At 43.6% G+C, this 10691-nt stretch overlaps 2 protein-coding genes across 2 annotated transcripts; both read left to right on the forward strand.

Annotated features, from left to right (window-relative positions):
• Positions 1-76: 76 nt before the first annotated feature.
• LOC123145176 (nucleolar protein dao-5) lies at positions 77-4066 on the forward strand. The gene is made up of 6 exons (XM_044564521.1): positions 77-371; positions 523-1015; positions 1105-1215; positions 1322-1417; positions 2037-3553; positions 3670-4066. The coding sequence occupies exons 1-6, from the start codon at positions 225-227 to the stop codon at positions 3748-3750; spliced, it is 2445 nt and encodes an 814-aa protein (XP_044420456.1). The 5' UTR covers positions 77-224; the 3' UTR covers positions 3751-4066.
• Positions 4067-6626: 2560 nt separating this feature from the next.
• LOC123145177 (60S ribosomal protein L12) lies at positions 6627-7823 on the forward strand. The gene is made up of 2 exons (XM_044564522.1): positions 6627-7209; positions 7581-7823. Exon 1 carries the CDS (start codon positions 6708-6710, stop codon positions 7203-7205), a length of 498 nt encoding a protein of 165 aa, XP_044420457.1. The 5' UTR covers positions 6627-6707; the 3' UTR covers positions 7206-7209; positions 7581-7823.
• The last annotated feature ends 2868 nt before the right edge of the window (positions 7824-10691 follow it).

The following is a 10691-nucleotide window of genomic DNA, read 5'->3' on the forward strand; positions in this document are numbered from 1 at the left end:
AAAAGAGGCCAGAGGGCAAACCCTAGGCGAGCGGAGCGCCGCCTCGCCTCGCCCCCAACGGTCATAAAGCCCTCCCCGAACGCGCGCTCCTATATAACCCCTCGCCCCCCGATTAGCCCCGCCGCATCTCAGCATTCATTTCGCCATCCACGAGCAAATCCATCCGCCGCGCCGCGCCAAGTCGGGAGAAGGAGGAGGTAGGTGAGAGACAGGAGACGGGAGCGATGGAGATGGAGATGCAGACGGCGGCGGCGGACATGGACTTCAACGCCCTCTCGCGCCGCGAGCTCCAGGCGCTCTGCAAGCTCAACGGCGTCCGCGCCAACATGACCAACCTCGCCATGGTCGAGGCCCTCCAGTCCCTCGCCGCGGTAACGCGCCCTCCCTCCTCGGTTTCCCCCTTCCGATTCGCGTTATTGTTTTTGAGATGTGGATGTTTCGTTGCGGGACTCGTTAGGGTGGGGATGAGTTTGGGCGTGGGGATGGCTGTTTGATGCGGGTTTTGTTGCTGTGGATTATTAGGTGGATGGGATCGACCAGATCGGCACCACGCTCTGCCTCCCGACCCCAGGCAAGTCGGCGATGAAGTCGGTCCTCAAGGCCACGCCGGCGGCCGCGGATGACCAGCAGCAGCTAGGGAGCCCGCTCCCGCGCGGCCGCCGCGTCTCGGTCAAGTCGCCCGAGGCCATCCGGATGGACGTCGAGGAGGGCGAGGACGAGATGAAGCGGAATCTCACCAAGGAGATCGTGAGGACCCCCGGCGTCGCGCTGCGCAGCACCAGCCGCCGCCCGCGGGCCACGCCCGCACCCCTCCCCCCGACTCCCGCGGCGGGCCCTCTGCGGAGGAGCCAGAGATCGATCAGGAAGACTGAGAAGGCCATGGAGGTCGAGGTGTCCACCACAAAGAGATCGACTAGGAAGACTGCGAGATCGAAGGCGATGTTTGATTTGGACCAGGAAGAGGCGGATTCGACCGAACTCAAGGATGAGAAGGTGCAGGAAGCAGAGCCCAAGGGTGAGAGTGATTTCCTTCCCCTAATCAGTATGTTTGAATGTTCGATTGCATGGGGGCAGTTTTTTGATGCGAGCATTGTGATCATGCAGCCGTTACTTCTGATGAGAAGTGCGATGATCCTGAGGAGGAGGAGGAGGAAGTTACAAAGCTTCCGGAAGAAGGAAACAGCAAAGCGGATGAACCTGAGCAGGGAGATGAAGGTGATTATGTTACTGATTCTGGTTACTGTTAGAATTATGTGCCTGTTATAAGTTGCTTTCTGTATTGTTTGAGAATAGTTACTGATTCGACTTCCTGATTGTGCAGTGGTTTCTTCTGTTGTGCCCACTGAATCTGCTGACAAGAGCTGTGAAGATTCTAAGCTGGAGGAAGTTGTGGAAGAGGCTACCAAGCTCCAGGAAGGTTAGAAGGTTCACATCACCGATGCTTCAGAGTCCTTTCAGCTAATCCTTGAATAAGACTAGATTGTGGCATTTTAAAATTCATCAATTTGTTTCTTGGCTTATCTGTACTGTTTAGGCATATAGATTTGCATTTTGACATTCATTCATCTGGTTCTTGTTTATCTGTAGTACTGATTAGCACTCTGGATTGTTCATTTGGACTGGAATGCTTCATTTCAAACCTTCATCTGTTTGTCTGTACTTATCAGGAGCTTTCTGAAATGTATCCATTTGTTTTTAAACTCTAGGCTGTGGCAGTTAAAAATCTATCCATTTATTCCTGTGTTATTTGTAGTCGGTCTAGATTTATATTTCAAATTTCATTCATATGTTACTTGTTTATATGTACCCATTAGTACTCTGGATTGTTGCATTAGGACTAAAATGTTTCATTTCAAACTTCATCTGTTCATCTATAGCGATTCTGAAATGTATCCATTTGTTCCTTGCTTTATCTGTAGCCAATATGACTTAACTGTAGCATCCCTAAATCCACCCATGTCATTGCTTTTGTATTTTATAAATTTTGTCCTTTATCTGTTGATTCCATTTGCTAATTATGAACCATGATGCATCAGAAGCTGCAGTTGAGGAAGAACAGAAGCTTGCCAGTGCTGAGAAGTCTGTTCCCTTGTCAGCAATGGAGGATTCACCTATCTTAGGTGTCCTTTCCAAGGCCACACCTGAACCAGCTATCAATAACGTTGAAGGTGCCTCAACTGAAGATGGTGAAAGCAGCAAATGGTCACCTGTGTTCGAGATAGTTGATGAGATCAACAGTGCCAGTGAAGAAAAGGAAGTAGCTGCTGTTGAAGTGCCAAAGGAAGCCATCAACGAAGATGATTTCAGTTCCACCGCTGAGGCATCTGATGTTCCTAACAAGATGATCCCAGCTGCTGTGACAGAGAAGGAAGTCGCTGGTGATGATTTGAAGGAAGATGCTTTCAATTCCACCGTTGAGGCTTCTGATGCTCTTAACGAGAAGATGACCCCAGCTGCTGTGACAGAGAAGGAAGTTTCTGCTGATGATTTCCAGGAAGATGCTTTCAATTCCACCGTTAAGGCTTCTGATGCTCTCAATGAGATGACCCCAGCTGCTGTGACAGAGAAGGAAGTTGCTGCTGCTGATTTCAAGGAAGATGCTCTCCATTCCACCATTGAGACTGCTGATGCTCCTAACAAGATGACACCAGCTGCGGTGACCGAGAAGGATGTTGCTGCTGATGATATTAAGGAAAATGCTTTCAGTTCCACCGTTGAGACTGCTGATGCTCCTACCAAGATGATCCCAGCTGCTGTTACAGAGAAGGAAGTCGCTGCTGATGATTCGCCGCAGAGTGATCTGACAGAAGAGGAGAGTGCTGAGGAAAATGACCTCGATGGAGTGGGCAGTGAGGAGGATGACCTCAGTGAGTACAGCAGCGAGGAGGATGACCTCAGTGAGTACAGCAGCGAGGAGGATTCCCTCGAGGAGGAGGATATGCAGAAGGTGAGCGACTCCGCTGTCGTGAACTTTTATTCTGATGAAGAGGAGGACCTTGAGGAGGAGGATATGCAGAAGGCTAATGACTCCACTGAAGCTAACTTTGATTCTAATAAAGAAGAGGAGGATCTCAAGATGCTGGAGACAGTTGAAAAGCCTAAAGAAAATGAGGAGAGTGGAGAGGAAGATGATTTCAGCGCTGATCTGTCATCAGAGTTTGACGATGTTGAATTCAGTGATGCTGAAACTGAAAGCCACAGCTCTCAGGTGGCGCTTGAGGCAATCCATGCTGCTACTCCTGCCTCATCTGCAGCCAAGACTGTTGACTCTGCCACCACTAACATGAGCTTAAGGAAGCTTAAAAGTGCTTTGAAGGAGGGTTTTGAAGAACTTGAAGCCAAGACTGTTGACTCTGTCATCACCGAAGAACTTGAAGAATCCAGCGAGGGCAGTGAGGTTTCTCAGCACGCCGAGACCATTGTCGAGACACTGGACAAGGTCATCATCACTGAGGATAAGAGAGAAGAGTGTGCAAAGCAAAATGTCGCCCTTGCTAACATGAGCCTAAGGAAGCTTAAGAGTGCTTTAAAGGAGGGTCTTATTGCTGCCAAGGTAATTACAATTGACAAAGCTTTGTTAATACCATTATCTCATCTCTGCTAATTTATATGCTGTTCCTTGTACTGGACGTACACTGACTTCTGATGCCTGTGCTTTATCTGGCGCAGGAAGGGAAGAACCTGGCCATCACCACCGATGAAGGCAGCAGGGTGGCCCTCGCGGAGCTGGATGACAACGCCGAGTACTGATCGGTGCAGGAGTTCACTGGAATCATCAAGCATCTGGTGGGACTGAATGAAGGAGAGACGGCTCTAGTTGTGAAGTGATAACTAGGCTTTGCTTTTTTCATTTCCAAATGCTGCCGAGGAGTGAAACGCTCAATTTTTCGTGTGTGTGTGTGGGTCGAGAGCATCGGGTTGTGAAACCATGGTTTCTCTGAACCAACCTATACAGTTTGTGTCGGTTCTGGTCGTTCGTGCTTGTTATGTGGTATATGTCGAATGGATATGGATTATATAATGAGTAATATATATACCAGTCCATTAGGCTGCTGTGCCCTGTTAATCAAATGTGAACCTAGCGATTTCAACTGCTTCTTGTTTGTTTCAACTGCCCAGGAATGAATTTGCCGTGAGTTATATCATCATTAGTCATTACTCATTCATAGTCAAAACTTATGGATTGATTTGGCCATTGTGTCTTCACAGTCATAGTGTTGGTGTCTTGTTTTGGAGCAACAGAGTCATAGTGTTGGTGTCTTCACATCCATACGCTATTAGTTTGGCCATTAGATGCTAGCTGCAGTGCTCTTGCGTGAGCGTCTTGTTTTGTATGCAAACAAACTGTACAGATTGTTGCTCTTGGGTTTTCGTCCTGCAGGTGGTGCCCAGATCGCTAATGGTTAGCTGGGTTTCTTTTTTTCGATAGCTCGAACCTGATCCTTTCCCCTCTTTGTTCTGTCTTATTTTGAGAGAGAGATCGTTCTCTGTGTTTGAACTGCTCATTTCTGTTATGTGTATGGGGTGGACAATGAGAGAGTAATCATAGAAGTAGAACACTGTATGAGGGATAGGAATATTGTAGCTCATTTGTTAGGTGCCCATGTGGAAGGATCCCATACTTGTGTCTGGACGGGAGATCCTCTGACTTTCGTTGTATCTAGCCTAGTGGACGATGTAACTATGTTCGAAAATTAATAAATTTGCCATGATGGCTTTTCCTAAATAATTGTATAATGGAAAATGGGGTTATCCCGGTTGAAAAAAATAAAGTAGTACTACAAATAAGAGTCCTTAATGGGTTCGAAAGTTTGTAGTCCTAAGATTTGATCTGCAATATTCACGTGAATGCTTCATTTTAATAATCAGAAAGAGATTGCCGGCCAAGGAGTTTCAGCTTGAAGTATCCTCAAACTAAATCAAGTGCGTCAACGATCTCTGGTTTTTCTTTTTCTTTTTTTTTTATAAAAAAATCATGTACTTTTTTCAAATTCCTGAATTTTTGGAAATGTAAACTTTTGAAAAATCCATAAAAAAATCAAATTCATGTTTTCTTAATTAATAATATTTTTTTGCTTTCATGAACTTTTTTCATATTGATGAATATTTTTTGGATCAGCGAACATTTTTTGAATTCATGAACAATGTTAAAATTTGTGAACTTTTCCAACATTCATGAACTTTTTAGAATTTGAGAACATTTTTGTCAAACTTGCATTCATATTCGTGAATATTTGGGGGTTTTGAATTTGTGAACTTTTTTGCCAAACTCGTCTTCATATTCATGAACATTTTTCAGTTTGCAAACATTTTTCAAATACGTGATTTTTCTCATATTCCTGAACATTGTTTGAATTCGAGAATATTTTTGTCAAAATTGTGTTCATATTCATGAAAAATTTCTGAATTAGATATCTTTTTCATATTCGAGAACATTTTTCTAAATCAGTGAACTTTTTTCCATTTTGAAAGATTATTGTCAAACTCGCGAGCACTTTTTTGCTTTCATCATTTTGTTCAGAGTTAAAAAAACCAATTTTTACTACTAATTGATTATTTTATGAACAACAGCTGGCATATGAGTGTGTTTTCTTAGACAATCTTATGAATGTGTCTACGTTGGTAGCTCACGGCCGAACCGAATCGACTGAGCGAGGGACCGGAGAGATTGGGCCATGGCCCGCTACGCTCGCGCCAAAGACGCTAGAGAGGAGGTCTGATGCAGTTCGCTATACTTGGAGCAACCAATTATGGTTTACCACTTGGAGGGCTCCGGCTGAGACCATTTTCTTGGTCGAGGAGCGCACCAAGTGGTGCACCCATTCGCCGCCATGTGTTGCGCACTAGGTGTACCATTGGGATTGTTTTCTGTACCCATTTTGGGGTTCGTTTGGTTTTTCCAACCTTTGCTTGGTTTCCCTTGGTTTTGGCCGGTCTTTTTTGGGAAGCATTGCTTTTTCGCGAGAAGCAAAAGTTGTGTTTTCGAAAAAGAGTAAAATATAGTTGTGCTTCCACGAGAAACATAAATGTGCTTACCGAAAAGGGGAAAAATACAGTTATGCTTCCAAGAGCCGTGCTACTCGAAAAGGGAAATACACAATTGTGCTTCCAAAAAAAGTTGGAAAATGCATAGTGGTGCTTCCCTTTGCACAATTGTGCTTTCAGGTTTGGTTTTCGATTTTCCTGACTTTTGGTCCTTTTTTCTGGTTTATGATATTTTTTCTTTGTTTTTGTTTTTTTTATATTTTTGGTATCTCACGGTGAAAATTGTTCATGATTTGGATGCAAGGTGCAAGAGATAAAACGTTTTGAGAAAATGAATCTACGGAAAAGGACTCTCAAGTAGCGAAAAGTTGGCACACATGCAGTGCGCACTTGTCACCATCGTAGAAGGTGGGAGTGAGCTTTGTAAGGGTACCCCTAATTACTTATTTCATATTATATATATATTTTAATAAAAAACACCCACTACTTCAGCCCAACATGTGCGGCGCAGCCCATTTAATCTCCCAAACGGCCTGATTCTGACGATCCTTCACGGCCCAATACACACACACCACCGAATTAGCCACCAAACCCTAACCCCCATCCACCCCAGACAGTATATAATCTCAACACAAGCGCGCCGCTCAAACCCTAGCATCTCCAACTCCAGCCGCCGCCACACACTCCCCACAGCCAATCCTCCCCAGCCCAAGCTCGCAGCCATGCCTCCCAAGCTCGACCCGTCCCAGATCGTGGAGGTGTATGTCCGCGTCACCGGCGGGGAGGTCGGCGCTGCGTCGTCCCTGGCCCCCAAGATCGGCCCGCTCGGTCTCTCCCCAAAGAAGATCGGAGAAGACATCGCCAAGGAGACGGCCAAGGACTGGAAGGGCCTCCGCGTCACCGTCAAGCTCACCGTGCAGAATCGCCAGGCCAAGGTGTCCGTCGTCCCCTCCGCCGCAGCCCTCGTCATCAAGGCGCTCAAGGAGCCCGAGAGGGACCGCAAGAAGGTCAAGAACATCAAGCACAGCGGCAACATCAGCCTCGACGACGTCATCGAGATCGCCAAGATCATGAAGGTCCGCTCCATGGCCAAGGAGATGGCCGGCACCGTCAAGGAGATCCTTGGCACCTGCGTCAGCGTCGGCTGCACCGTCGACGGCAAGGACCCCAAGGATCTGCAGACGGAGATCGACGACGGCGAGGTGGAGATCCCCGCTTAAGAAGGTAATGACCAGATTCTTGTTTGGCAGTAATTATTTGTTGCTTTGCTGGTACCAGAAATGCTGTTGTGGTTTGCCAACTTGTTAGGGAGAGTGTGGCATGTGATAACATCTCATATGGACTTGAATTATGATAATTAAAGCTAGGTAGAATGTGGCAAGATTATTTGTTGATCTAGTGCTCATGCTAGTAACTATAGATGATTGTAAGTAGATTCCCTGGATTGTGAACTTGTATTGTTAGGATGAATGTTGGTCATGCTAGTCTATTTTATTCTTTTGTCTGGTCACATTGTATTCTTTGCTATGAATTTAACATTCTGTTCTTAAACTGCGTACAAATCCATTGTAACAGCTTTATGTTTAATCATGCAGGCTTGGCTTTGGGCAGGTTGTTATGTGAGGCTGCTGAAGTAGTTTCTCCTATCTAGATGCTTCCTGATGCAGTTGAGAGAATGGATGTGATATCTTCACTTGTTCTACTCGTGCTGAAGAAGAAACTTTTGTCATGCTTTAGTGGTTCCATTGTGAGACTATTTTTTACTGGTTTAATGAGTACCTTGCGGAATCAATCAATGTTATTATGGCAGCTAGAATATCATATGTTGAGTTTTGTCATTGATGTTTTGAGCGATTCTTATGTATTGTTAGTCGCTGCATTTGCTTTGCTGTCTTGTTGCTTAGGGCAGTTGATTGCCGCTGGATTATTTCATCACTAGATACATTGAATTCAGTTATCATGAAGAAAAATGCCTTATTTGATCTTAACCAAATTGAAAATTCAGTTATCAAATTGAATTGCAAAATCATCTTATATTTAGATACGGAGGAAGTAATGTAAAAGAATTCAGACATGGATTCAGAATGACTGGACTGTAGATTGTACCATTTTTCTTCATCCTTGACAGCCATTTTGCATTTGAAGTTAGGTCTGCCCAATTTTCTGAAAGACTTGAATTTTGCTCCGTCTTGACCTGCTATTGTTTGAAAATTTGTCTGTCTGGGCTATTTATATTACCGTTCTTTATTCAGTATGACAGCGACGCCATCAGTGAAAAGTTAAACCTGTCAGAAGTTGACTTGCGAAAAGCAGGCCATACCCAAAGCTTAAATACACCCAGCCCCACAACTTCAATCCAATAATTTACCTTTGATTCAAAGGATTCTTGGAGGAACTTCGGAGGATTCTAATCCTTAGGAATTTTTTCTATATGGGTTGTTTTTTTATATGGGTTGTTTGATTTGTAGGATTGTAATTTGTAAACCATAGGAATTTTTTCATAGGATTCATTTGCACTGTATTTCGTATGTGTTGCTGTCCAAACCATCTCAGTCGCCATTGGACAAGCTTTTCTTCAATCGGTGTTATCCCAACTTCAACTCTATCTGGTATATCATCATTTTGAATTCGGTCCTTCTTTATGTGGCCACACATCCATCTCAACATGCATATCTTTACACCACACCTAAGTGTTAAACATGTTGCTTTCTAGTCGACCAACACTCAGCGTCATGCAACATTGTGGGTTGAATCGCTGTCCTCCCTGTAGAATTTACCTTTTAGTTTTTTGTGGCATTGTGTTGTCACAGATAATGCCAGAAGACCTTTTAGTTTTTGTGGTACTCTGTTGTCACAGAGAATGCCAGAAGCTTGGCGTGTCTTTAACCATCCGGCTTTGATTCGATGGTTCACATTTTCATCGATATCCCCATCATTCTACAATATTGACCCTAAATATCGAAAGGTGTCCTTATAAGGCACCACATGCCTAGTAGTACTGAAACTGTACCTCATGTACTCGGTTTTAGTTCTACTAAGTCTAAAACCTTTCAATTATAAGGGTTGTCTCCATAGTTCTAGCTTCCTATCGACCCCCGTCCGACTATCATCGACTAGCACCACATCATCCGCAAAGAGCATACATTATGAGATATCTCCTTGTATATCCTTTGTGACCTCATCCATCATCAAAGCAAAAAGATAAGGGGTCAAAGTTGACCCTTGGTGCAGTCCTATTTTAATCGTCGCCATCACTTGTTCGAACGCTTGTCACAATATTATCGTAATGTCCTTGATGAGGGTAATGTACTTTGCTGGGTCTTTGTGTTTCTCCAAGGTCCACCACATGACATTTCGCGGTAGTCCTTCTCCAAGTCAATGAACACCATATGCAGGTTCTTTTACTCCCCGCATCTCTCCATAAATTGTTGTACCATGAAAATGACTTCCATGGTCAACCTGCCTATCATGAAACCAAACTAATTTTTTGTCATGCTTCTTAAGCAGTGCTCAATGACTCTCTTCCTTAGCTTTATTGTATGTCTCATTAGCTTAATTCCATAGTAATAAGTACAACTCCGAACACCCCGCTTGTTATTGAAAATTGATTGGTACTAATATACTCCGTCTTCATTCTTCTGGCATTTTGTTTGCCCGAAAAATCTGGTTGAAAAGCTTGGTTAGCCTACTATCACTATGTCTCTAAGGCCTCTACACACCTCAAAGGGGATACAATCAGGGCCCATCGCCTTGCCTCCTTTCATCCTCAATTATCAACACCGAATCAAAAAAAAATTACCAGGGATTGGGGCCGAGATCCACAAGGAACAATAGATCCTCTTGTAAGTTTCGAATTCACCTTACTTATCTGAAAAATTACCTTACAATAGATTATCACCAAGTTTGTATGAGCTCACAAGCCCAAAATCAGTGTTGTTACCATGGTGAATTGGGAAAAAGATGTAACCTTTTTAGGATATTTACCATCCCCATTGCATTCAAAAATAGCAAGCTCCCTAGTTCCTTTTGTGACAATAAGCTTATCAGACCATAATCAGGAATGTTACCGTGCGAACAATCAGATAGAAAAAATGTATCCTTTTTAATCCCAAAATCACCTGGTTTCTCTACAAAACTTAGCAAACCCCCTTGTGTCATTTTGTTACAAGAACAAACTGATAAAACAAGAAGAGAAAGGCAAAACTACATTATGGTTTTCGTTTTAAGATTGGTATGATATCGAGTCAAACTTTACAGAAAAAAGAATAAGAACGTTGTCATTCTGTTTATGAATAAGTTATCAGCTCATGTGTATCAAACTTACCATAGAAAAAATACCACCAAAAACTGGTTTCTTTTGTTTGAAAAAATTGATGTAAAATATGATGTTGAAGAAGCTCATGCTACACTGAATAGTTCCCTAGCAGTGTAAAAAATGTGTTGTTGACATGAAGGAAAACTCATGCTATTTGAATGAAGAGCTGCCCTCTGATCCCCGTGCAAAAAAAAGAACATGAACCGAAAAAGTATAAAAAATCAGTGAACATGTATAATTTTCCTTTCTGTTGACGATGAAACAAATTGTGTATGATGATACTAACACGCGGACATAAAAAATAAGCAGGTGCTACAATGGCGTCTAACCTTAAAGGTAATGCAGCTGGCATACTGAGTGGTGCAAGAATGAACCACTAGGATGAGAATGC

This window comes from Triticum aestivum, chromosome 6D, assembly GCF_018294505.1.
Source record: "Triticum aestivum cultivar Chinese Spring chromosome 6D, IWGSC CS RefSeq v2.1, whole genome shotgun sequence".
Taxonomy (NCBI): domain Eukaryota; kingdom Viridiplantae; phylum Streptophyta; class Magnoliopsida; order Poales; family Poaceae; genus Triticum; species Triticum aestivum.

Bases quoted from the DNA above. Each gene is read 5' to 3' on its own strand.
- LOC123145177 (XM_044564522.1), top strand. From the start codon at position 6,708: ATGCCTCCCAAGCTCGACCCGTCCCAGATCGTGGAGGTGTATGTCCGC.
- LOC123145176 (XM_044564521.1), top strand. From the start codon at position 225: ATGGAGATGGAGATGCAGACGGCGGCGGCGGACATGGACTTCAACGCC. The intron at 372-522 runs GTAACGCGCCCT...GTGGATTATTAG, and splicing joins CCCTCCAGTCCCTCGCCGCG to GTGGATGGGATCGACCAGAT. The intron at 3,554-3,669 runs GTAATTACAATT...TATCTGGCGCAG, and splicing joins AGGGTCTTATTGCTGCCAAG to GAAGGGAAGAACCTGGCCAT.